This window comes from Tiliqua scincoides, chromosome 6, assembly GCF_035046505.1.
Source record: "Tiliqua scincoides isolate rTilSci1 chromosome 6, rTilSci1.hap2, whole genome shotgun sequence".
NCBI classification, from domain to species: Eukaryota; Metazoa; Chordata; class Lepidosauria; order Squamata; family Scincidae; genus Tiliqua; species Tiliqua scincoides.
Genome location: NC_089826.1, coordinates 89,318,624 through 89,346,226, shown reverse-complemented (window position 1 = coordinate 89,346,226; position 27,603 = coordinate 89,318,624). Strand labels below are relative to the sequence as shown.

The window sequence follows — 27,603 nt, the reverse complement described above, 5'->3', positions numbered from 1 at the left end:
AGACATGGAAGGAGATATTAGCTAGAATTCAAAGAGCTGTGCAGCTGGCTCCATTGGCCCAAGTTAACTTTAGCCTTCCATTTCTTGAACAGAAACATTGCAAACTGTTTGTGAAGCTGAGTGGAAGTTCAAATGTAGTTTGTGGCTTAGCATTTGGGGAAGAGGGAGGGGTTCCTGCTAACTGAAGGGGAAAAAACCCATCTCTAAAAAAAGTTCCATGTCTAATGTATTCACTTAAATTTTATATTTAATTTTTTTTTTCTAGCCCTGAACACTGAGCAGATATTTGATGTGGCCCATTGGCCGAAAAGTTTAGAGATTCCTGTCTTAGACAGAAGGCTGTCAGGTAGCCTCAAAATAAAAATATGATGATGGTTGAGCGGTGCCAAGATGATAGATTGTAATTTTCATAGCTCTTTTAAATTTTTTTATTTCTTGGAGTTTGCCCCCCCCCCATTTGAAAATTTAGCAGAACTTGAACAAGTCTATGCTTTGGTCTTCCAGTTTTCCAAGGCCTTGAATGAGCAGTTTTGAAATTTGAAACTCTAGTAAACTTGCAGTCACTAAGGGGGGTTCGTTTTAGGTTTCACACGAGACTGTGCAAATGCTTGGGTGCAGTGAGCATTCCTCGTGCTGTGCCTGAGTGTCCACGTAGGCTGGCATGGAGGGAGAGGGTGGCCCCTCCTTTGCCTCACACCCCCCGGGAATACCAGAAGATTTGGGAGAGAGGAGCACACAGTGGCAGCCAGAAATGATGGCGGACTGCGCACGCCAAGCAAAACTGGTGGACTCCTGATTCTAAATGCACAGGGAATGTCTTTTTCACTCCAGCATGGCTGTCTGGGAAAAGCAAGTTCCAGCTGTTGGTGTTTGCACTGCTTTTCTGTTCTTTCCCTCCAGAAGCTGAGCAGCAGCGTCAGTGCACTTCCTCACCTAGAATGCCAAACGAAGGCCAGTTTGGTTCCAAGCACCATCAAGCCCCACCTGCAGGATGCGACCCTTCCACAGATAGCCACCAAGAACTTGAAGAACATGAATGCAGCACATCAGGTAAGGGGGAATGTGGAGGTGTTTGCGTTTCATGGTTGTTGTAAGAGGAAGCTGGGGGAGTGCAGTGCACAGGCCTGAAGAGAGGGGGCAGGGGGCAGAATCTCCAGGGCCCAGGCTGCAGGGAGGCCGGCCAGGACAAAGTCATCCCATCCTGGCAAATGCTGTTCTTTCATTTCAGTCTTGCTCAATTCAACACTTGCTTAAAAAAATGTACAACATCTGATTTGAAGGAACCTTCAGGAAAGGGGGCAAGCAGGCATCTTGTCTGGGCCCAGTGCCAGCTCTCTGCGGCCCTGATAGTTTGCGTCTGTGGATGTCAATGTCTGGATGTCACAGTAAGGTCAGAAACAGGTGAATGGCAACATTTATCTAGAAATTGTGACCAGAGGCGTAGCTAGGTCATTTGACACCCGGGGCCCATAAATTTTTGTCACCCCATACGACAGAATAATTCATTATTAATAATTAATTAATTAATTACTTAATAATTATTTATATCTATATAATTAATTATAATAATTAATTATATTAATTAATTCACATTTTTATACCACCCTTCCTCTGAGCAACTCAGGATGGTGTGCACAGTTCCTCCCCTTATTTTGTGCTCACAACAACCCCGTGAGGTAGGTGAGACTGACAGAATAATAGTCATGACATGAAATAAAATGCAGTGGCCAGAACATGGCCAGAAATTAAATGCAGTGAATATTTCCCCACAAGCAATGGATGAAATTCTGCATCAAATGGTATATGACATGATGGGATTATTCCTAAAAGCCACGATTTCCATAACTTTGGTCACTAGGGTGTCACCCTCCCCCCAGGATGTCTCATTGGCCTATTTTGGTTCTCAAACTTTTAACACTGGGAACCACTTTTTAGAATGACTGTCTGTCCAGGACCCACTGGAAGTGACGTCATGGCTGGAAGTGACATCATCAAGCAAAATAAAGTAAATAAAGTAAAATAATTACCCTTGCCCGGCTTGGCTGATAAGAGCTGCCCAGGGTGGACTGGCTGAGTGGATGGGGAGGGTGGTCAACTCTTCCTTGATGGAGGGGACGTTGCCACTCGCTTTGAAACGGGCGGTGGTTCGCCCCCTCCTGAAGAAGCCCTCCCTGGATTCCACTGTGTTGAATAACTATCGGCCAGTCTCCAACATCCCGTTTCTGGGCAAGGTAATTGAGCGGGTGGTGGCTTCCCAGCTCCAGAGGGTCTTGGATGAAGCGGATTATCTGGATCCTTTTCAATCTGGTGTCAGGCCGGGCTTTGGGACGGAAACTGCCTTGGTCGCCTTGGTGGATGACCTACGCCGGGGACTGGACAGGGGGAGTGCATCCCTGTTGGTCCTGCTGGACCTCTCAGCGGCTTTCGATACCATCGACCATGGTATCCTTCTGGGCCAATTGGCCGAGTTGGGAGCTGGAGGCACTGTTTTGCAGTGGTTCCGCTCCTACTTGGAGGGTCGGTCCCAGATGGTGGTGCTGGGGGATGCCTGTTCGACACCCTGGCCCTTGAGGTGCGGGGTGCCACAGGGCTCAATTCTGTCCCCCATGCTATTTAACATCTACATGAAACTGCTGGGAGAGGTCATCCGGGGGTTTGGAGTGGGGTGTCATCAATATGCTGATGACACCCAGCTCTATCTCTCCTTTCCTCCAGACTCCAGGGTGGCAGTTGAGGGCCTGGAGCACTGTCTGGAAGCAGTGAGGATCTGGATGGGGGTTAACAAGCTGAAATTAAATCTGGATAAGACAGAGGCTCTCCTGGTTCAGAAATCCTCGATGCAGGTGCTGGATTATCAGCTTGCTCTGAATGGGGTTGCACTCCCTCTGAAGGAGCAGGTCCGCAGCTTGGGGGTCCACCTGGACTCGCAGCTGCTCCTGGATTCCCAGGTGGCGGCTGTGGCTAGGGGGGGCCTTCGCTCAGCTTCGGCTTGTGCGCCAGCTGCGGCCGTACTTGGATCGTGCAGACCTGGCCACAGTGATCCATGCCACGGTGACATCGAGGTTAGATTATTGTAATGCGCTTTATGTGGGGCTGCCCCTGAAGACGGTTCGGAAACTGCAATTAGTGCAGAATGCGGCAGCCCGTGTGGTTACTGGAGGTAGGTGGTTTGACTCTGTCAGCCCACTTCTCCAGGGGCTACATTGGCTGCCCATTCATTTCCGGGCCCAATTCAAGGTGCTGGTTTTTACCTTTAAAGCCCTATACTGCTCTGGGCCAGGGTATCTTAGAGATTGCCTGCTTCCGTACAATCTGGCTTGTCTTCTTAGGTCATCAGAGAAGGCCTTTTTACAATTGTCGCCACCTAGGGAGTTATGTGGGGCGGCGGCAGGAAATAGGGCCTTCTCAGTAGTGGCACCAACATTATGGAACTCCCTTCCCCTTGACTTAAGAATGGCTCCCTCTCTTGAGACTTTTCGGCGGGGCCTGAAGACCCTTCTGTTTAAACAAGCCTTCTGAGTTCATGGCCTTTTTAACATCTTTTTAAACATCTTTTCTACATCTCTTAGTATTTTTTGCAGCCCTGATTCCTATGATCTGCTGCTCTATGCTCCTTTTACCTGATTTTTTATCTGATTACTGTTTTTATGATATTTGTTAACATGTTAATGTTTTTATCTGTTTTTTAATATTATGTTTTAATCAGCTTTTAACCTGTTGTAAGCCGCCCTGGGTCCCTTTGAGGAGAAGGGTGGGGTATAAATAAAGTTTATTATTATTATTATTATTATTATTATTATTATTATTATTTAAATTAAATTAAATTAAATTAAATTAAAGAAAAACAAATAATTAAATAAGGGGAAGCCAGCCCTGTTTCACCAATTTAATTTTCTCTGTAGCCTGCCTGCAATAACACCCTCCCCCAAAAATATCAGTGAAATTTTCAGCCCTCCCCAGTGCCCAGTTCAGTGCAAATTCTTCTATTTCAAGCATAGCACTATCAGGACCCACCTGGCTTTGCAAGTCTAAAAACAAATAAAAATTGACCTTACCAGCTGAAGCCTCTGTTTTATTCTTTGGGGGGGGGGGTGCTGCCTTCTGGAGCATTTATTTAGCTCCACTTTCATCAGATTTGGACCGTGGAGCTAGCCTTGCAATTCCCTTTGCCTGACCTGACCAGGAGCCAATGCACGTTTGCTTACTCGCGAGTATATGCAACCTGTGGCTTACTTTCGCTTTCCATAGGGCTCAATATATTTGTCTGCTTGGAGGGAGGGACCTCATTCTTGGGTGTTTTTGGGGGGCTGCTTTCATTGGATAGGAACTATTCTGGTGTCATTGGATTCCTCTCAGCCTTGCCTTTCCGACGGACTAAGGCAAGTTTGCCTACTCGCAAGTAAACACGTGATATGGCTCAGTTTCACTTTCCATAGGGCTCAATACATTTTTTGTTTCCAGGTTTTTTGCCAATAACCTTTGATGGAAAGGAGATATTCCAGTCTAGTTTTTTGCATTGCATTCAGCCGGAAATTCCGCATTCAACGGTATATAGCATGATGGGGTTTGTCCTAACCTCTGCGATGTTAGTGATGTTGGGTCATTTATGGTGTCACACCCCCCCCAGGCTGGTATCTGGGGCGGACTGTCCCCCCCACCCCTCACTAGCTACGTCACTGATTGTGATGATGTGAAGAGCTGTAGAGGGAGATGTCAAGCCATACTGAGTTTTCCACTATGTGCCTAACAACACAATCTTATACGTGTCAACTCAGAAGTAAGTCCCACTGAGTTGGCCTTACTCCCAGTAGTAGTACAGGTAGCCTGCACCAGTACAGATGCATTGAGTAGTATAGGTGTCTGCACCAGAAGATGCCCCCAAGCTCTTTGCTGGCCCTGCTACAGCAGACCAGGGCTTCTCTTCTGAATTTTTGTTTTTAATCCAGAGCAGGACGACTCCGAAGGACTCCTTTCATAGAAGGGAGCTGAGATGGTGAAGGCAAGTTCTTTTTTTCTTTTTTTTAATTATGATTACTACTTGGCAGGAAAACAGAAGCCAAGGTCAGTTGTTTCCTTCGAGTCTACCTGACAATACCAGGGTGCTGTCCAGCAAGACAGAATCAGAGAAAGCCCACAGCGTGAAGTTGCCTCTAACTGCAACAGGTACAGCACAACTGTGTACTTGCAAAGAGAGAGAATTTGATGGGGATAATCTTGTGGCAAATGCTTTGTGCTTGGTAAAGGTCTCTGTGTCACTGGAACCCATGTAGCATGGGGGCTAAGGCTGAAATCCTATGCATATTTTCTTGAAAGTAAGCCCCACTAAATACAAGAGGACTTCCTTTTGAGTGGACATGCGTAGGATTGTGCTGTGAGTATATAAAGATGAGGTGGGAAGTCCCTAATTCAAATCTTGCCTCAGTAGGGATCTGATGTCAGCCATTGTCCTTTCTGCCTGAGTCCCACCCAAATCTGCAATGTGGAGATGATGGGACTGGCCTGCATGACACACTGAGGCAGGAGGAGAAGAATTTAAACCGGGGATGTCACTCCTTTCATACAGAGGGCTGATTAGCATCCATGGTACCTGTTGAAGGCCAGAAGTCACATCATTCAGAAGATGATGGCCAGAAATGAGCACTTTGTTCTCACATGGAAATTCATTCGTTGCAAAGGACAGAAGAGAAAATGTGCAAATCTTGTTCATATTTCCAAGATAAGAGAGAGCCTTATCAAGCTGGGAGAGCACAATTATAATGGGGGCTGGAGAAATTGCTTCTGATGGTGCATTTGGCCCGCAGGCCTTATGTTTGACACCCCTGGTCTAAACTATAACATCTTGGGAGGGTATGGAGGCAAAGAAAGAAGAAATAAGATTTCTTTAATAAGACTCATTTCTGTAACAAAAATGTTCAATTCCCCCCCCCCCCCCCGGAAATCAGAAGCCTTGAAGAATTTTAAAAACCAGTTAACGCTGTACGAACAACGAGAAATTAAGGACTATAAAGAGCTATGGTTTCTTGGACTTGGAGCAAAGAAAATTGAAGGCTACATTGATGACGAGATCGGCAGTTCCTATGACGATGATCACGGCTCCTACAAAAAGGTGAGAGGCTGTGATGGCGACACTGTTCTGACATCCAACAGATGAAGACATGGGGTGGAAAACATGCACTGCTAATATTGTATGAGAGCTTTGCAAAGAGGGATGGGGAGGGTTAGAGAAGTCACTGGGTTCTGTGGATCCTGTTAAGAAGTCCAAATGCTGGTGGCTTTTGATGCTTGCTTCAGATGTGAGCTTTGCAGCTTGAAAGGTGCTTCTCCAGCTTGGAGTTGGATACTGTCAAGAAGGCAATTCTGTTGCCTCACCAGCGCCCCTCCCACCCTCACCCGGTTTGCTGCTCCAGCAACAGCAGTGGGAAGAAGCAGCAGCATAGCTAGAGAGGGGTCACAGCACTAAGTTTTTGCAGACATCTGAACATATGTGCAAGTGGCCTCCCCCCCCCCCTTTGGAGTTATTTTGAGGGTGGTGAGAGCAAAATAGAGGCATTACCAGACTGGGTCATCTCCAAACTGGGTGGGGAGGAGGGAGGAATGGGGGGAGCACAGAGGCTGCAGGAGGGGTGGATGTGGCAGTGATGGTGTGTGCCGGATCCTCTTTGCCCCCTCCCTGCCCCCTTTCTCTCCTCAAACTTGTGCCAGTTACAGAGCTGGAGCAGGTCAGAGGAGACCCATTGCAGAGCAGGAGGCTTATGGAGGGGTATGAAGAAATAATTCCCCTTACTCCCTCCAAAGTCTCCTAGTCCACCCCCCCCCCCACTATATACAGTGCACCCATTTTTGGCATGGCTGCATTGGTGAGGGGGAGAGGATGATGATGTTCTTATTACACCTCAGCTGCCCCAAAGAGATCAAGAGAGAAATGTGCCTGGCCCACAGGCTAGTCTGGAAAGGAAATGCTTCTGCCAGAGCGCTGCATGCAGAGGCGACAAGTCTGTTTACAGAGAACAACGAGGGGCCGTGGAGTTGGGATTGTCCAAAATCTTCCCAAATCCTTCCTCACCTATAAAGAAATCCAATGGGGGGAGGGGGCTTATTTCCTCCCTTTAGATTCTGGTTGGATAAGGGGGGGGCTAGCCTACATGTGTTTATTCATTAAGCGTATCACATGCGTTAACTTTGTCCCTCTGTTGGGGTTTGCACAGAGCATATTGAGCAAAGGCTGCTGTAGCATCAGTGCTTAAAGCCCTCCAAAGGCAGAGCACACAACCTTTACACTAGAATTGGCAGGGGGCACCCTTTGTTTTCCCAGCCCAGCAGCCTGGTCTGTTTTCCCCCATCACTCCATTTGCTCCCTACCTGGGTTCTGGGGGTGACTTGCATTGTGGCCCTTGAGCCTCAATTGCTGGAGATCTCCATGTGGGCAGCCGGGGGTTCGCTGCCTGTCCAGAACTGCAAGGAAGGCGGGTGAAATCTCTGGCATTCTGCTCTGGACTGCATTTGGCTTCGTGGGGCACAAGCCGAATTCAGCCTGGAGCCCAGGCTAAGGCAACCTAACAGATGCACATGGTGGAGAATTGTGGGAAGAGTCCTGGAAAAACGGACTGGTGTTTCGCATGCAGAAGTCCTGTACTTTCGCGGGAAAAGAGTCTGGTGTCACTTCTCTCCTCTCCACATTTCTGTCGCTTCCTGTAGGTTCTCAACGATCACATAGCGTACAGATATGAAGTGCTGTCTGTTATTGGGAAAGGGTCATTTGGGCACGTTGTTAAGTGCTTGGACCACAAGACGGGTGAAAAAGTGGCAGTGAAAATCATAAGGAACAAAAAGAGGTAGGGCAGCTCCACCTTTTAATGTGTTCGATTGATAAACCAAAAGGGAGGGTGGAACAGAACCAAGGATTAAAGACCATTTGCCAGCCCAAGACTTTGGAGGCTGAAGGGTGCCTCCACCCCAGGGCCTGGATGCTGGGCTCTGGCAGATACAGTGGCCCCTATCCTGAAGGAACGAACACCTAGTTCACTGCTGGAAGGCCCGAGTGGTTGATCTCCAAGTGCAACCCGTCTCACCGAATGGAACCTTCCTGCCTCTCATAATTCTCAAAGGATGAGAGGGAGATGGGCAGGCAGCCATGGCCAGCAAGGCAGAGACAGCTCACTATCTAACGGCCAAATCCTGCAGGGCCAGCAAACATTTTGCCAGCAGAGACTGCTTTATGGCAGCTGTAAAAGGGTCTCTGGCAGTGCGCAAAGCCTCCGAGTCTTACCCCTGGGTGAGACATGCATAAGACACCATTGGCATGAGTAGCCACTCCCATTCCCAGTTGCCTCCCTCCTCCACTTTCCACCTGCTCCATCCTGGGCAAGCAGAGGTCACCAGCTGTCGGCGCTTGATGACCTTCCCCCTAACCCACACCAGTTACGTTGGCTCCTATTGGTAATATATTTTAAATTAACATGTTTTTAATATACACGTGGACTTCCAGGAATTCAGCCCCCGCGTCAATTGAGAGCTGCCTGCGCTTGCACGGTGCTCATGTTCTCTCCATGAGAATAACACTTGTAGATGCGAGCCAACTTCTTTTGGCACTTCATATGACTGTTTCCTCTCCCCGCCCACCCCCCCAGATTCCATAACCAGGCCCTGGTGGAAGTCAGCATCCTCAGTGCTCTGCGGCAGAAAGATGAAGACAACACTTTCAATGTTGTTCACATGAAAGAATATTTCTACTTCCGGAATCACTTCTGCATCTCCTTTGAACTGTTAGGGTAAAAGCCCATTTTCTCACCTAAGACAGCTCTTTATATAGCAGATGGTTCACATGCATTGTTTTAGTAACCTCTGCAAAGGATAGTATCATCTCCGGACTAGAGATGGGAGGGGAGAAACTATCTTTCACCGATATTTCTCTAAGAGCTCAATCCTATCCTCCCCCTTCTCTGCTGCTGCAGCTGTGCCAAAAAGTGCATCCTGTATCCAGCAAGGAGGGGGGGTCTTCAGAGGGGAAAGAGGATTTAAATCCCCTCACTGCTCTGTAAGCCTCCAACTCCACAATAGACCTTCTTGGACATGCGTCAGCTCTTTCACTAGCACAAGTCCGTGGAGAGAAAGAGGGCAGGGAGGCTGCAAAAAGTGGGGATAACATCCAGCACATCTCATCACTGCCAGATCCACTCCTCCTGTAGCCTCCTTGCCAGCATCTCTCCCCCCTCCCTACCCCCACCATTCCGTACGTGCTCCGGTGGGTCCAGGCACGTCCGACAACATCCCAGGAGCACTGCTGCCTCTTGTGGTAGCACTCCCAATATGGCCATGGGCACAAATGGCCCATCCACCCATTTGAAGGTAGTGTGGCTGCTCCCATCAATCAGCTGGGCTGCAGTCAGCCGGATGGTGGAGCATTGGCCAGTGATGCTGTTGGCTGCCACTCACTACTGGCAGGCAGGCTTAGATAGACATCACCTGGCAGAGAGAGGCTGGGGCTGGGCGCAGCTCTGTGCAGAGGCCCAGAGACAGCAAGAGGGGGGCACAGGAGGAGGACAAAGGAGGCAGATGGGGGTGAAGACAGACAGGAAAAGCCAAAACAGGGAAGGAAGACAAAGCAGAAGAAGGGGCATGACCCAGAAGAGCCCATGAGGGGAGTCCAGGGCAGTCTAGAAAGGACTTAGTTGCAAAGGAGTGTAAAGAAGAGGAAAGCAGGCAGAAGCCCAAGAGGAAGGAAGCAGCAAATGCCCTAAGCCAAGGCAGTGGTGCAAGCCCCGCATGTCAGGTTCATGATCAGAATAGCCTGATCAGGGGCCCTGAACTGATCCTTCAGAGGGACTGAGCAGAGACTGCGACCCAGGAGGCAGCTTGGGGATTGTGACACCCCAGAGGCCTTACCTGGAACTTCACTGACCCCCAAAGCAGCCTGCTTCCAGGGGGAATGAACAGAGAGGGTGAAGTTAATCTGGGAAGGAAGATCGACCTCACCCCTTTTGCTGTCCATCATCACCGGGCCCAATACAAACTCTGAGAGCACCATCCTTGTGGCACAGCCGCCGTGTCAACAAGCTTCCCAAATCTCCTGGAGGGAGAGCTTCCTCCATGAGGGGAGGAGGAGGTGGCTATGACAAGTGTGTGGCTGGGACAGCCATGCACTCTTTATGGAGGATTCATACAATACAATGCCACCCCTCCCTGGCCCTCCGATATTTTCCCTGTGCTTAAGCAGTTGCATTTTTTATGCAAGAAATATGCAAGAAAACCATACTTGTTGAGAACAGTGGTGAAGCTGCACAATAACTATGTGTGAGGCTCAGCACTATGTGGGTTCTAGAGGTATCGGCTCAGCACTTCTTTTGGGTTCGAGAGGTATCTGCCTAGATGCAGGAGCCCCCAAAACATGCTGTATCAACTTGGAAGTTGCGCCTGGGACTCCAAGTGAAAAGCCATTGACTGGCTGGTGCAACAAGGAGGACATCTGGAAGTGCCTGCAGAGACTTCCTGCCATTTCACGGGTAGCTCTGGGTCACACGCTTTGGTTGACCAAAGTTCTGGCACTTCAGACCAAGTGGTTCGGGGCACACTCATTCTGCTTAAACCTGTCAGTTACAAGTAGACATGTTTGCAATTTAAATAGTTGGCCGTATCAAATTTAAATATATTTGTTCTTTTCCCACAGTATAAATTTGTATGAATTAATCAAGAAAAATAATTTCCAAGGTTTTACCTCAAATTTGATTCGTCGATTCACCCTGTGTATATTAAGATGTTTGCAGTTGCTCTATACAGAGAAAATCATCCACTGTGATCTAAAACCCGTAAGTTCAGTGCTTTTAATACTGATGAAACATGTGCTGTTTATGCTTGGCAAGTTAAACCTTCTGGCTAGAGGAAGAACCTTCTTACACCTGCTCCTGCACACTGTGACCTGTAGACCTGTTACTCGAGCGTAACAGTATTGTCTCAGGTGTGCACTGATGTATAGACAAAGTCTTCAGACAAGATCAGAGAAAGAAAATGTTGTTCCTGGTCATCATCCCTCACATGTCTGAGTCCTGTGACATCATATAATATACAACATGTTGCACCGTTCTTGGGTATCCTTTCCACAACCAGGTGGGATAGAAAGGCTGATTTTTAATCATCCTACATATTTTGGATCATCATAGATCCAAATGGTACAACATAGCTACTTTTAAGAACTCTCTGCTGTTTCAGACTATATATTCTCCTACAATAAGGGAGTCAAGTGCTCTGTGAAGTTTTAATACATCAAAGAAAAGTCAGGGTCAAACATAGCTGTAAAAAGTCATCGAAGTACATGTAGAAAAATAGCAGCCACAAGTATTGGAATTTCAGTCTGTTACACTTTAATGGTTTCTATATCAAAGTAAGTTATCTATTGGGGTGGCCAAATTGCAGCTCACGAACCACTTGTGGTTCTTTCAGATGTGCAACTCACAGAAATGTGTTGGCTGAGTTCCTTTTTGCATCACAATTAATATAAAAGGTAAATAAGAAATTTTCAAGCTTTGAAATTATTTACCGAGTATAAACTGAGAGTTCACTGGATTAAAACATGTTTACACTTACGTGCTCCTTAAATATTGCAACTCTTAAACATCTCCATTGCAGCTCTCAATCTCTACTGCGGCTCTTGAACATCTGAAGTTTTGTGTGTGTGTGGCTCTTACATTAAGTAAGTTTGGCCACCCCTGATGTGTAACTCCTACCTAAACCTGCTCAACCAAGTTGTGTGTTGCAGTAAGTTCAAGCAAATGCAGTTCCCTAATTCAAGAACTGCAGCTTGCTACATGAGAAGCGCTCTGGGAAAGCAGCTTCCTGTATAAATGGACTTCATATTTGCCAGCTCATGACCCTGGGTTTGCAAAAAAGCCTGCTTCTACTGTACAGTTCTGTGCACTCAGTATTGCATGTACTTGGGTTGCTGGTGCCTACATGCCCTGGTCACATATTAACTGTACTGGGTACACTTGTGTCACTGTTATCTTGTACCTGTGCACAGTGTGCATAGATTATTGATCTGTAAAAATGAACCCAGGTGCAGCCCTTCAGAAGGAAATGTCTGCCTAGGTATGGAACCTCTGTCTCTGGGTATCATATAAATGAGAACAATTCTTTTGCTAGCGTTCTGTGACCTGGAAGGACACCATCTGTGTGCATGTGTAAGCACCTGTGCCCCAGTTTAAACTTTAAACATGGCACCAAGAACATGGAATTGCATATGAGTAAAGTGGTTTTGTTTTTTGAAGACGTGCCTGCACAATATTTAAACCAGACCCTTAAGGCATTTGCTATATTGGGTGACCCACAGGCATGTAGCATTAATGCAGGAGCAGTTGGCAGTCTGAACGACCACACTGCTGGAGTGCTAACATGATACGTATATGGACTGATGCAGGTGGTCAGTGCATTTGAACGTGATGGGATGCATAGCGATGCAGCTGGGTGCTCTGCCTGTGGCCCACATCATGTGTCAATTGGACCTGGCAGAGAAAGTGGATGCAAAGAGATCTCAATAAGGAATCCTCCAATAAACACATCTCTGCTGAGGAGTGATGGTTATGGATGGAACTCAGAGCTATTTTCATAAGCATAAGACTGGCATTGAACTGGGTCAGTGCCAACTATCACTCTCTCATACAATATGTCCAACCACAGGTCTTGTTGACAGATATTTGGATGACTGCACAAGAAGGCAGGTCAAAGCAGGCTCTTGCCAAACTGTGACCAAGTGGTCAACCCTTCCTGTGTGGAGTAAACACTTCACAAAATGAGTTGCACTTGGCAGAAGATGGGACTTCAAAACGCTGGGCTTTTGTGCCTCATGGACAATGCTGTACTCCAGTCTCAACCTGTTCATTCCCCCTTGTAAAAATCAGCTCCTCGTTACTTTGCTAACCTGGCGGGTGTCTACTGATATTTTCTCCCCGCTCTGCCCCTTTCTTTCCTTCTAGGAGAACATTTTAATCAACCAATCCCAATCTGGGCAACTCTCCTTTAAAGTTATCGACTTTGGATCAAGCTGCTACGAACACCAAAGAGGTTTGCAGAAAAGTCAAGTAGATGTAATTTTCTTCCTTAGATTTCATAATTTTAATTGTGATATAATTTCCCTATGCAGTGAACCCAAGGGGGGCATCCATTGGTTGGGGGGATGCGGGTTGCAGGGGGGCCAGAGGGTCTTTCCCCTCCATTCTGCCACCTCCAGCCCACTGCAGATACAGCCCTCACTGACCCATTTTCCTCCTGCTAAAAGGTGAGCCACCTGCTTCCTTGCTGTGCTCTTCATGTGGTTCCTGCAAACACGGAAATGCAGGGCTTCCACTTTGGCTTGCAGGGACTCCTCCATTCGCTCAGTCCCTCTCAATGGAGCATGGACATCCTGCAGAAGGAAACAGGAGAGGACCGCAGGAAGTGGCTGCTCTTTTTGCTGTGTGTAGGCAGCAGAACTGAGGCATTTCTGGTTGTGCTGCTGCTGAGGGAGCCCTTGCTCTAATAGGCTCCAGAAATAAAGGATGTGGTCTGCTTCTTTAGCAACTACTGTAGGCATATCTGTCTTGCAGATGCATTGTCATAAATGCATTTGGATTTGATGATCTTTTGGCACAGATGGACACCCTCCTCCCTTATTGGTCTGTTCAATTGAGGTGCACATACAAGACTAAGGGCACTCCCTGCAGACAATGCTATTGGTAAAGAAAGCTCAGCCTTGCCCAAGTAATATAGATTGATTTCTGGCAGGCTTCATGCCTTCAAGCAAGACTGGCTGAGTGCTACAGCGGCTGTACATCACTCTTTGCTGCTCTTTGCTGAAACTCTTCTATCTAGTAAATTCAAGCCCACAGTGAGAACAGAGTGAGTGAGCTCTCTATTTGCATGGCAGATTTGAGTGAAGCAAGAGCTTTGCTAAGTCACCTGTGTGAAAAACACTCCCTCTCTATGACTATTCACACTTACCTGGGAGAAAGCCCTATGGAATACACTGGGACTTCTCAAGGGAGAAATCATTCTATGTAGGGGGAAAGTAAGTGACTTGATCAGATCTTGGTGACTGCAAAAAATGACAGACAAAAAGGCAGGCTGCTGTGTTGCTCCATTAAAAAAAATCCCAAGGAAAATAAAGGAATTATCGCTTTGAGAGTCCAGCTACAAAGCGAGGGGCCAGCTTCCAAGTGTCACTGAATGCTTCCTTAGTCTAAATGTTCAACAAAAATTGGAGTGAGGAAAGCAGGAAAAGTTGTTTCTGATAAACAGAATGGAAGAAGGCCTGCCTGCAATAGGACAGTCTTAAGACTATGGTTCAGGCTGCAATCCCGCACTTAACTTCCCTGGGAGTAAGACTGACTGAACTCATGCTCAGGACTGCACTGTCAGGAACTCTTGCCAGACTCATCAAGTTGTTTTGTCTCAGGTGTCTCATCTCTGGCTGAGAATATAAAAGGCAGCAGATTCCTGTCTCTGTGTCTACCACTAACAGGAGCATAGTGCAAGTTCCTGTGCAAAGCACAAGTAAAGAAAAATGGGGTACTTGTATTAGCAAAGCTGGAGATCCGTTGTAGATGACCCATACACAGAAAATAATGTTAACTGTATTTCTGGGGTGAGTTCTGTTCCACTGACTGGCACCTTGATTTTTACGGTGGTCCCTTTGTGCTTATTTCTAGTGTACACATATGTCCAGAGTCGATTTTACCGTTCACCAGAAGTGATTCTTGGTCACCCCTATGCAACCCCAATTGATATGTGGAGTTTGGGCTGTATCATAGCTGAGCTCTACACAGGGTACCCACTCTTCCCTGGAGAAAATGAGACAGAGCAGCTGGCGTGTATCATGGAGGTAACATCTACTCTAAAAGTATTAAGAGCAATACGGTGATACTGGGATTCAAAGAGACATCTTGGCTGCAAGAACTTGCATAGGCCCAATGGGATGTCTGACTTTTCCTCTTTGACCAGAGGGCCACTGCGCCACAGGAACGTGTGAAAATAGCCTCAGGCATGTGCTTATTGCCCAAGGCACTCTGGCGCTCTACAGAGGGGAGGCTGAGTTCATTGCTGCCGCATGTCTTGTCTCCCTATTTGAAAAAATGGGGCTTATTGTCGGCTGGCCTGTGCAAATGGCCTCGAGTCAACAAGACTCAAGTCTATGAGCCTAGGAGAAAGACAAAATATAAATACTGTAATAAATAATAAAATATGTATATATTTGCAAATAAACGGCTCATCCCCTTAGGTCTCTGGCTTGTCCCCTTAGGTCAGGGGTGTCCAAAGTTTATGGCAGGAGGGCCACATCATCTCTCTGACACTGTGTCGGGGGCCAGGGGAAGAAAGGATTAATTTACATTTAAAATTTGAATAAATCTACATACATTCACATAAATGTATGTATTAAAGATGAACTTCTATGAATGAATGAAGGTCTTGCAATAGCTCAAGGCCTTGCACAAAGCAAGGCTGGCCTTTCATAAGAACATAAGAATTTGTGTTCCTTTATGTTAAGGAAGGGATAGAATCCAGCAAAGTAGAGATTGAAGGTGGGTCCGACTCCACCGTAGAATCTCTGTGGGTTAAATTACCAGGCTTGTGCAGCGATGTAATACTGGGGGCGTGCTATCGTCCTCCAGACCAGAAATCTGATGGGGACCTTGAAATGAGGAAACAGATCAGGGAGGTGACAAGGAGGGACAGGGTTGTAATCATGGGGGACTTCAATTATCCTCATATTGACTGCGTCAATTTGTGTTCCAAAATAATTTGTGTTTCCAAAATAAGGAAACCGGATTTCTTGACGTGCTAAATGACTGTGGCTTAGATCAGCTAGTCACGGAGCCCACCAGAGGACAGGTGACTCTGGATTTAATTTTGTGCGGTACGCAGGACCTGGTTAGAGATGTAAACGTTACTGAGCCATTGGGGAACAGTGATCATGCTGCGATCCGTTTTGACGTGCATGTTGGGGGAAGAATACCAGGCAAATCTCTAACAAAAACCCTTGACTTCCGACGGGCGGACTTCCCTCAAATGAGGAGGCTGGTTAGAAGGAGGTTGAAAGGGAGGGTAAAAAGAGTCCAGTCTCTCCCGAGTGCATGGAGGCTGCTTAAAACAACAGTAATAGAGGCCCAGCAGAGGTGTATACGGCAAAGAAAGAAGGCTTCCACTAAATCCAGGAGGGTGCCCACATGGCTAACCAGCCAAGTTAGAGAGGCTGTGAAGGGCAAGGAAGCTTCCTTCCGTAAATGGAAGTCTTGCCCTAATGAGGAGAATAAAAAGGAACATAAACTGTGGCAAAAGAAATGTAAGAAGGTGATACTGGAGGCCAAGCGAGACTATGAGGAACGCATGGCCAGCAACATTAAGGGGAATAATAAAAGCTTCTTCAAATATGTTAGAAGCAGGAAACCCGCCAGAGAAGCGGTTGGCTCTCTGGATGGTGAGGGAGGGAAAGGGGAGATAAAAGGAGACTTAGAGATGGCAGAGAAATTAAATGAGTTCTTTGCATCTGTCTTCACGGCAGAAGACCTCGGGCAGATACCGCTGCCCGAACGGCCCCTCCTGACCGAGGAGTTAAGTCAGATAGAGGTTAAAAGAGAAGATGTTTCAGACCTCACTGATAAATTAGAGATCAATAAGTCACCGGGCCCTGATGGCATCCACCCAAGGGTTATTAAGGAATTGAAGAATGAAGTTGCAGATCTCTTGACTAAGGTATGCAACTTGTCCCTCAAAACGGCCATGGTGCCAGAAGATTGGAGGATGGCAAATGTCACGCCTATTTTTAAAAAGGGAAAGAGGGGGGACCCGGGAAACTATAGGCCAGTCAGCCTAACATCCATACTGGGTAAGATGGTGGAATGCCTCATCAAAGATAGGATCTCAAAACACATAGATGAACAGGCCTTGCTGAGGGAGAGTTAGCATGGCTTCTGTAAGGGTAAGTCTTGCCTCACGAACCTTATAGAATTCTTTGAAAAGGTGAACAGGCATGTGGATGCGGGAGAACCCGTGGACATTATATATCTGGACTTTCAGAAGGCGTTTGACACGGTCCCTCACCAAAGGCTACTGAAAAAACTCCACAGTCAGGGAATTAGAGGAAAGGTCCTCTCGTGGATTGAGAACTGGTTGAAGGCCAGGAAGCAGAGAGTGGGTGTCAATGGGCAATTTTCACAATGGAGAGAGGTGAAAAGCGGTGTGCCCCAAGGATCTGTCCTGGGACCGGTGCTTTTCAACCTCTTCATAAATGACCTGGAGACAGGGTTGAGCAGTGAAGTGGCTAAGTTTGCAGACGACACCAAACTTTTCCATATTGGATTCCAAAATCCAATATGGGGTACAAGCCATGATGTGTATGCGCAACCTCCTGATTTTAGAAATGGGTTAAGTCAGAATGCCAGCTGTGAGATACAGGAAGCTGGACTAGATGGGCCTATGGCCTGATCCAGTGGGGCTGTTCACCAAATGCCCCAGGGAGCACACCAGATAACAAGAGACCTCATCCTGGTGCCCTCCCCTGCATCTGGCATTCTGACTTAACCCATTTCCAAAATCAGGAGGTTGTGCATACACATCATGGCTTGTAACCCGTAATGGATTTTTCCTCCAGAAACTTGTCCAATCCCCTTTTAAAGGTGTCCAGGCCAGGCACCATCACCACATCCTGTGGCAAGGAGTTCCACAGACCAACCACACGCTGAGTAAAGAAATATTTTCTTTTGTCTGTTTTCTTTTTCTTTTCCTTTGCTGCCGCTACTGCATCACAGATGTGAAACTGCAGGCAGTGGAGGAAGCGCTCATCCCACAGCTCATGCAAGAGGTCAAACAGTCGCCCTCACACTGAGAGCAGTTGTGTCGGGCCAGTGTGGGCTCCAGCAAATCTCTGGAGGGCCAGAGGCTCAATGGAGACCAGGGGCTCCCTGAGGGCCGCATTGGGAGTCTTTTGGGGCTGCAAGTGGCCCCAGGGCCGGGGTTGGGCACCCCTGCCTTAAGTCATTGGAAAAGGCCCTCTTATGAGTGCCGCTGCTCAGGGAGGTGCAGGAGGTGACGGTAAGAAGTCTGAGAAATCTCTTCTCAGTAGTGGCACCAACATTATGGAACTTTGTCCCTCTTGATTTTCCCACTCTCAGGGAGGCTCTAAACTGACATGAGTGTTTCTGTGTTTCTGTGTGAAAGGTGTTGGGGCTTCCACCTGCTGATTTCATCCAAAGTGCATCGAGAAGGCGGACATTCTTTGGTGAGCCCCTGTCACTCACTGGTTGATCAATCTGGTGCCCACCATCAATGGGGTGGGAGGGGTACTTGTGTAAGGAGGACTTGAATGTTTAGAGACCTCTGGCACCCTATGGAGAGGGTGCAATGCACTCCTTCATGTTATGCACAGAAATGCACTAGGCATATCCAGTGGGTCCTTAACAGGGAAGTCTTAAGCAGTCAGAAATGAGACTGTTGGGCTCATTTTCTCCTGTTGCAGCTGTGACCCCAAGTACAGCCTTCAGCTTTTTCCCAAAAGCAGGAACAGCTGGCCACTTCTAGGGGAGGAGGAAAAGGGGTGCATTTGAGGTGCATTGAGGTGCCTTGCTGGGGGAATGGCTTTTTACCCATCTCTGATGGCTTTGGGAGGAGTCTGTTTGTTTCCCCATCCTGACACTCCCTGTTTACTTTTGTACCACAGAGCTCCGTGGGAGTCCTTTGTGCTCAGCCACCCCTGAGCTACTCATACCCACTTCTTTTGCCTCCCCCCCCCCCGAAACTGGCTCCTTGATGTGATGAAACCTTTTATAAATGAAGACAATTTAATGAAAATATTTCTGTCCCACGTTTCTCTCCTTGAGGAACTCAAGTCAGTCTACAATATCAGCTCACAGGAAGTGGCATTATTCTGAGTCAGAGCAGGGTGTCTGTCTGGTCAGTGAAGTTTACACAGACTGGCAGTGGCTCTCCAGAACCTTTCCAAAAGGGTCTTTCCATATTCCTAGCTGGAGACTTCAGGGATTGAAGTTGGAATCGAGAGCATGCGCCCAGCCATCTAACCACTGCTCTTTCTTTAAAGGCATTTGCTTTCATGTATCATCAAACCCTCTTATTATGTGGGCTCTTCAGATAATTTCTTGAGGTGTAAATCTGCAAATAGGGAAGACAGGTTATTACTCAGGATAAATATTATCCTTGTAAAGGACGCTTAAGTCTTCTGTGGACCTCCCTTTCAGCGCCCCAGTTTTGGGCGACTTGCAAATGTGTGTATTCTTTTAAATGTTTGCTTTCCTGTCTTGAAGATTCTAATGGGTTGCCAAAGAGCGTAACAAACAGCAGGGGGAAAGTGAGGAACCCAAACAGCAAGGATCTGAACTCGGTCCTGAGGGTCTACGACGGCTCTTTTCTGGACTTCCTGAAAAAATGCCTTGTGTAAGACAGTCTCTCTTTTGCTAAGCATGTGCAGATTCTTGCATCCTGGTTTGTCTGACCTGTTGCCATCGTCAATATGTAGGTCTTGGCTATGGGAGCAATACGTTGTTTTATATTCCCTGCGTGACAGTACTATTTTGTAGGAAGCATCAGACCACATGGAGTGGTCATTTCCAAATAATTTTCCAGGGGAAACTTGGGTCAGTATTTGTGGACTTGTCAACATATTGGGAGTTATTCGGGGGGGGGGGGAAGATGTGCACACCCAGGTGACTGGAAGTAGATTCTGAAGGCCTGGAACTCTTCACTCTCCAGGGTTCCTCTTGCTCCTTTTAAATGCCTGTTAACTCATCTCCTCACACTGGACAACAGATCTCCTGCTTCCTTTGAAGCTCCAGGATCTTAGGGCAGCTGGAGGGCAGAGGCTGTATCTAGTTTATTTTCTGTCCAGTGCCTAGCTGGGCATGTGACAACAAATAATGGGATGAAAGGATTCTTTAGACACAGATATTTCTGTTAGGCATTATTACTGCACATAACTCCAGCATGGAAACATGGAGGTAAAGGGTTAAATACCCTCAATCTCTGCACATTAGTCCAGATCTGAGCCATGGTTATGCGCTAGATGCCAGCTGCTTCCAGGGTGTAAAAGTAGGTCTAGCTAGGCTCTCATTATTGCCAGTTGACGCATGCTAGACACCCTGCCCCCTTAGCATTTGGGCTTAAGTGCACCTCCCAACTTGTGTAGAATGTGTTGTGTGATACGTCCTTTGCGTATATCCATCTGCATACATGATGTGTCCTCCTTTTGTGTGTGTAGCGTCACGTGTGGAGTCCTTGCACCAGGGAAACTGTGCAAGTTGTCCAATGGTCCTTTTCTCATTTATAATATTCACCTTAACTATTACGTGTTCTATAATGACACCCATGCCTGTTTTCTTCAAGGTGGAAACCTGCCCTGCGCATGACCCCAGAGGAAGCCATGCACCACACCTGGCTACAGGAGACACATGCACATAAAGCAAAACAAAAAGTCAAGACTGCCCCAAAGCTGAATGACAAATTCTTCATCACCCCAGAGAAGAAGAAGGAGAATATCCATAAAAATCCACCGCCAGAAAGAGGTGATCTTGTGGTTCTTTCTTTTCACAAAGGGTTGTATCCATAGACATTTACTCATTTTTAACAGCCAAATTATCCTTCCCCCCCCCCCCCCACCGATGCAGCAGCACCAAAATGATGAGTTGCCAGGCAGCACATTCCTCGTCTGCACAGCACACCTGCAGTTGCTGGGGGGGCAAACATAGCCATGGTCGGGCACAGCAGCTCTTTCTGCCTTTGAGGGTGTCTGAGTAATCTGATCCTCTGAAACCTTGGGTGGAAATGAATTAATTGGTGTTTACTGGAGAAGGTCCTAGAAGAAGACAAGGTGCCCAGGCAAGAGGAAGCTGATGGCATCAACCCTGGCCTGAGAGGTCTATTTCTCTCTTGCACTTTCTTACAGCTGTGCTGGCGACCTCCCTCTTTGGTAGAAAGGCAGGATATAAACAAACAAATCCTGGATTCTGTATACTGACATTTTAATTTTTGTCTTTTTTTCTCTTTCTGCAGATGAGGCCACTTGGCACCACCCCACTGAAGAAGTCAAGTGTGACCCCCCTGAAAAGTTGCCAGGTGCAAATCCAAAACTGTCTCCCATTGTATCCTCTCCAGAAGTAAACGAAGATGAAAATCAGGAGCCAAGTAAACTGGACACTCCAGAAAAAGACCTGGAAAACCCCATGGACAAAGCTCTTAAAAGAGAGCAGAGAGACTACAGGAACGAGAAGGTGATGCACAGAAATACCAGCATCTTGCCACCCATTAAGTACAAGCAGTGACTGGACCTCTTTCCATACCTTCGTGGTATTTTTTTAGGTAGCTATTTTGCTGTACCATGTTCAAGAACAGAAATTTAATGGATAAATGCCCACATATGGTCTGTGCACATTTCCTGGCATTATTGTAAAGGGTGTGTGGAGGAAGACTGGAAACGGCTGGCAATGTGTATTTTGCTGTATAGTTTTGTGCTTTAAAGTTTGGTCTGGAATGTGAAGCAGGCTCATTTCACTTTGCCCTCTGCAATGCAAAGATGAGTGCGACCTACGCATTGTCTCCAGGACGTTTCTTATGTCACCTGTTGTGATGAACATTCTCATGTGACATATATGTTTGCAGCAGTCATAATTGCAGAGCCCTTCCAGGTGTCCTAAGAGCAGAGAAGCTCCAAAAGCAAATGATAAAAACATTTCCAACCAGTTTGCCTTGCAGATCCCCTGATTTTCCCCAACCAGGTTAGAAAGTTCATTTTGTTGTGAGTGCCTCTCTCTTTTGCATCCTCTGCCACATGAACCACAGGGAGAGGTGTTCATGATAGTGCAAGAGAAGCTCATGATTTCAGCTTCATGTGTGGAAACTCTGACCTGCACCAGCTGTTTTCCCCCAGAATATGTCCCCGGAGCTGCCAGTGCAGCCTGCACTACATCCTGCAGGTGTCAGTGACTGGGATTTAATTTACGTGTGTGTTTTTTTTCTTGGAAAAATCTTGTACGTATGTTCCACAGGGTGGATCAATGCAAGAACAGACTGGTGCAGACACAGCTCAAGCCCCTTTCATTCTTAAAAAGTGAACTCAGCATATCCCCCTCACTCAGCAGCACACACCAGCTCTGCGATTTGCCCAACCTTAACTAGTGAACTGAAGGGTGTCAGCCAGGTTTGCAGACTGAGCACTGGTTCTGGCCCAAACTGCAGGATGAAACCTCTTTCACTAATAGGCTGCTGTGTGTTTTGTAACACGGCCTGACCCATCAGGCTCTTGCAATGATCTGAGCAATGAAAAAATCAGCACTTGCTAACAATAGCTCACTTTTGCACTCAGTTTCTCCAGATCTAATAGTGTGTCAATATTCCAGTTGTATAGATGGGGGAACAGAAGTAGATTTCACTCTGGATATTCTGATTGTAAATCCAAGATTCTGTTGGTTCAGGCTGGCTGTTTAGTACGGACACTTGGTGCTCTCTCTCTCTCTCTCTCTCTCTCTCTCTCTCTCTCTCTCATGTTTTCCATCCTTTCTCAAGTGAGCTCAGGATGACGTGCAGTTATTTCGTTTTAGCTTCTCTGCAGTCCTCTGAACCAGGTTAGGCTGAGAGAAGCCATCCAGTGAACCACACGCTGAACAGACATTTGAACCCAGGGCTTTCCAATCCTAACCCAACTGTCTGTACAGTGCCAATGACAGTCCCTTCATTCCACATTTTGAGAATGGAAGCTGGGGACCAGATTCAGAGGATTCAAGAGAGATTGCTAGGCATGCACTGGCTGGCGACCTTTGCAGTCATCTTCAGCCATCACCAATCCGTGGGTGCTGTGCCCAGAAGCTGTTCCCGTGGACCCATATGTTGAAGGGCCACAGCGACAACAGGATCAGAGAGTCATTCCAGGAATGTCCCAGTGTTGCAATTACAGGAAGAAATTCTGCTCATGTTCAGAGTGGGTCGCTGGATAATTGTTGACCACAAGGAAGGTTGGGCTTCAATGAACACATCTCAGTGGGGGGGGGGGGCAGAATTTCAGTGCAGCCAGCTGTGAACATGGCACCTGGATATTGGCTGAACAAGGATCCGGACAGGAACCAGCGAGGTCCAAGGTGAACAGTGTCATGCACAGGCAGAAGTCAGGGGCCAGGATGAGCAGCGCAGCAGAAGCACAGGGTGAGGTCGGGGTCATGACTGCATTGGGAGGATCTAGTTTTGGTTCTAGCAGTCAGAAACACTCAGGACTCTGATTTTTCCTGACTGCGGGGCTCAAGTGCTGTATTGCCAACTATTACCTCAATAGAAGGATTGACTGTTCTATCTATTATTGCATTACTTTTGCCTCCTGCAATTGCCTGTTACTGCTTCTGAGCAGCCCACGTGGAGGCAGGCTGTGCAGCATGGCCTTTCCCAGTTTGAAGAGACACTTGGCCAACAGACTGAGGCAAAGAAGGAAGGCCCATAGCCAGGGAGACAGACCAGGGACAGACCGCACTTGCTCCCAGTGTGGAAGGGATTGTCACTCCCGAATTGGCCTTTTCAGCCACACTAGACGCTGTTCCAGAACCACCTTTCAGAGCGCGATACCAGAGTCTCTCGAGACTGAAGGTTGCCAACACATGGGGCTTCGATCCATTGCTGTATTGCCTGGTATTGCTTCAGCTGAAGCACTGACCATTGGCCGTTTTAGATATGCATTTTAGATATGCAGGGTGAGTGTGAACTGCTTGCACTGGATTTACCTTCTAAAGGCTGAAAGGGCAATGCATGGGGAGGGAGGCTGGCTGAGCTGTGCTGGCCGAAGAGACTCAAAACATGCTGAAGAAGAACTTGCTTTGCTTGATAAGGGGCGGCCTGGACTTTGGAGTGAGAGCTTTTAATATGGAAATGTTGACATGTAAGAAACCCTACTGGTGCGCAAGGCTTTGAAAGAGTTAGTAGGTATGAAAGTGGGGGAGAGCCAGTTGGGTAATGGGAGGGGTGCCAGGTCAGTCAGTGAAGGGGCTGCTGAGTGCAGCAGAGCTCAGTTGAGCCAACTGCTCCCCTTGTAAGATGCTTTAGTGGCACAAGGTGGCACCTGGGGGTCCTGCTGTTTTATCCCCTGGCCTGAGCCCACCAGTTGCTCTATTGCTGCCTAGTTCTGATCCTGACATATGATGAACTGGTGGATTCCCTGTCCCGCATCCATTCTTACTCATTTAAAATACGATTTGAAAGATGACCAATAATGGCTTTTGAAATAATTATGCAAAAGAAATGGTGATGGGTGAGTTTAGGGCAAGTGATGCCATTTGGAAGAAACAACTCTCCCAGTTTTAATGCGACCTGCTTGAACGTCAGTCTTCCAGACCAGGAGAGAAGATGGCTTTGACCTGCCTCTCTCTTTACACACACACACACACACACACACACACACACACACACACACATTTCTATTGCAAAGCAGCTATTTTAATGTTATCTGCAATCATGCTGACGTTACTGCTTTGTAATGGAAACATTGTGAGAGGGGCAGGGAAGGCACCAGAGACCAGCTCAGGTGGGTATTGGCTGAGGGCCCACCTGGCCAGATGGACTTCTGAACCTCAGTAAAAATGACAGTGGTTGTGTCCGATGCACCAAGAAGGGGTGATGGGAGCCTTAATGGGGGGGGAGCTCAGTGCAGGGGTTGGCCCCAGACACCCAGCAGCCTGGCACTAGCACAGGAAAGAGGGGAGCAGCAGTTTCAAGCTGTATGTGTATTGACTGCAAACAGTTCTTATTGCTGTGAGGTGGAAATGATCCTCACAGCCACAAGCAGATATCCCACTTTCACCGCAGCACTCACTGCCAGGCAGTGGCGCAGCTAATGATCGTGTAGCCCAGTGCCAAGTTCAAAATGTTGCCCCGGAAATGACGTCACAACCGGAAGTGACATCATGCCCAGGCTTTCTAAAACATGAAAATTGGGGGGAACCCACCTCCTCCCCCCAGCAGCTCACCACCCACTTCCTCTGCTGCTTCCCCCCAGTCAGTGGCATAGCTAAGGCACTGTATCTGCTAGCTGGGGTCAAAGAAGATTTTGTAGTCCCCCCTGAATGACAAAATCAAATTTAATTAAGTAAATAAATAAAAGTTATTGGTTACATGTTGTATCATAATAACGTCTCATTGGCACTCAGAACAATCAGTCTCATAGGTCAGTTTGGAGTTAAGCAAATCCACTTATTGTTCCACAAGGCAGTTGTGTTTTCATTTTCTGGTTAATAACTTCTTTCTTTCCTGGCCATAACTTTTGATAGAATACAGATATTCCAGTGCAGTTTCTTTCATTGCATTCTGCATTAAATTACCTTTCGAATGATATATAACATGATGGTATTATTCATACATACCAAGATTTTCACAATTTTGGTCACTAGTGTCAAGCTCAGCTTCTTGCCCCCCTAAAGCTTTATGCCCAGGGCAACTGCTATCCCCTGCACCCCCTTAGCTAAGCCACTGCTTTCAGGCCACAATTTTAATCATGTCATTGGCTTTGGCATCATTGTTTTTTTAATCCTTCCCTCCACTAAAGAGCACACATGGGTGATGCCGTGATACAGAATGCACCCCTCTCCCAATATGTTCTACTTGACTGGGAAAAAAATCTCCCATTCAGGCCAATATAATCTTTTTCTACAGGGCAAATAACACCCATGGGAGAATGTGATCCAGATTGAGACCATGGCAAGGGGAGGGTTAAAGACACTCTACAGTTCCAATCTGGATTAGGATTCTATATGCACTATTTACAGTGGGTGGAGGAACCAGGCATGCTTGGGTCCTGGTTAGGTTGCACCTAAAAATAGTTGCACCTATTTTGATTCGGTGTCTGGCTGAAGTTTGAGGAGAAGACTCGTCTCTTCTTCCCAGCAATTATTGAACTTTTGTGCTCTTCCAACTCATTACCATGAGTTTAGTGTAATCCTGAGGCAAGGCCATGAAAGCCACTTATGCTAACAAACCAAATATTATATTATAGTGCTTAGCATGTTCATAAACAAATTAGTTTAAAACAAATTATTAGTTTATATGTTACAGCTATAGGGAAAATGTTCATATGTTTAGCATGCTCACAAACAAGCTTAAATCCATTTTGTTCTCTCTGCCTGGAGAAGGCCTGAAACAGCAAGACAGCTTTTGCTCTGAAGCTTTTGCTGAAATTGCAAACAGTGGCAGTTTTGGCTAAAAATAGCAAGGAATGCTTAGCATCCAGCAAAGATAAGAGTTCCAAACAATGAACGCTTCATGAAAAAGGGAGTATGAGGGAGTGAAACAGACTCCCAGCTTCTTCCCTGCTAGGAAAACACATGGGGGGAAAAGAGATTTTTGCATTTTAAAACATTCAAGCTTCCTTAAACCAGAGAGAAAAAGGCTTTTTGGATTTTTAGAACATAATTCAGACAGGCTTTCCCTTTTAAACCAAAATGTCTAGTAAGCACTGGGAAGAGCTATTTACACCAAAGCTTCAGGTCAACAAGTGCTATTTAGAAAGTTTCATGTCAAAAGACCACAAAGTATCATAGAAGTGCCAATGTTTGTATGTATTCTTCAATATTTTAATAATTGTGGCTTAAAAGTGTAAATTAATGTTAGTGGCAATATGTAGTAGTTTAAAATGAGTTTTAGCGGTTAGAATGGTTTTGATTATGCTTAAGTCTCAGATGTGACTCAAAAGCAACCTTGAGAGGCAGATGTCTGGCAAAAGCCATTCCAGCTCTAATCAGGGTCTGTCTCAGCCTGTATCTCTGCAAACTTGAAAACTCCAAGCTTTGCAGAATTTGTTGCACCTCAAGGAGGCTTTTGGCTACAACATACGGGAGAGCAAATAGGGAGTAGTTTCTTAAAAGCAGACTTTGCAACATTAAAGTGAGGGAAAATGTTATCTGTTGGCACCAGAATGCAGGGAAAACGGAATATGAGGCTGAGAAGACACACATCTAGCAACATTAGATGGAAATGCCTTAGTAATGTAATTTTTATCTGTTGGCAAACGGAAATAGGGATACAGACACCTGTAAACAGCAGCTAGACAGAAGATAACAGAAACATCTATGGGAAAGTCCCCTGATCAGCAAAACATCATGAGAGCCTCTGTTTGAGCTAAAAGCTGACAGAAGGGGCTGGATTTAGTTAAAATGAATGAGAAAGGTCTCTTAAAATCCTTTTGTACAATAAGAGGTTAGTTTGTCTTGTACTGGATATATGTTTACACCACTATACATCTCAAAAGGTAACAGATCACATATGGAATCACACATGGAATAGAGGCAAGCCAGAGGACTTGATTTAGACAATTTTGGCACAGAGCCCCATGGTGTCTGGAAGAAGGAATGTTAAAGATAAGCAGGTGGCTCTTGCCAAGGTCAAAGATAAGTGTAGAGACATACCAAAGGCCAATAACTGAGTAAACAGTGCCACCTAGTGGTTGTTGGAATCTTTACATTGTATATGTCTCAATGTACATTTTTGCCTTTTTTGGAATCTGTAACTTGAAACCAACCAATCAAATGCTTGTAAAGTTATCTGTGGCCAACCCTGAGAAAGCCCCATCTCTGATGTCACACATCAGCCAATGAGAAGTGTAAGACTCCTCAA

General features: G+C 46.6%; 1 protein-coding gene across 2 annotated transcripts in view; it reads left to right on the top strand.

The window, feature by feature from the left end:
* The window catches only part of DYRK4 (dual specificity tyrosine phosphorylation regulated kinase 4), a 30,207-nt gene extending 8,796 nt beyond the window's left edge, over positions 1-21,411 (top strand). For both annotated transcript variants that reach the window (XM_066632322.1, XM_066632321.1), the window contains 12 exons: positions 901-1,050; positions 5,046-5,163; positions 5,943-6,106; positions 7,696-7,832; positions 8,628-8,768; positions 10,664-10,802; positions 12,963-13,050; positions 14,673-14,845; positions 18,178-18,238; positions 19,278-19,407; positions 20,353-20,531; positions 21,019-21,411. In XM_066632322.1, the coding sequence (XP_066488419.1) occupies positions 1,033-1,050; positions 5,046-5,163; positions 5,943-6,106; positions 7,696-7,832; positions 8,628-8,768; positions 10,664-10,802; positions 12,963-13,050; positions 14,673-14,845; positions 18,178-18,238; positions 19,278-19,407; positions 20,353-20,531; positions 21,019-21,287 (1,617 nt within the window). In that variant the 5' untranslated portion in view covers positions 901-1,032 and the 3' untranslated portion in view covers positions 21,288-21,411. The remainder of the gene's footprint in view (positions 1-900; positions 1,051-5,045; positions 5,164-5,942; positions 6,107-7,695; positions 7,833-8,627; positions 8,769-10,663; positions 10,803-12,962; positions 13,051-14,672; positions 14,846-18,177; positions 18,239-19,277; positions 19,408-20,352; positions 20,532-21,018) is intronic.
* Positions 21,412-27,603: the final 6,192 nt, after the last annotated feature.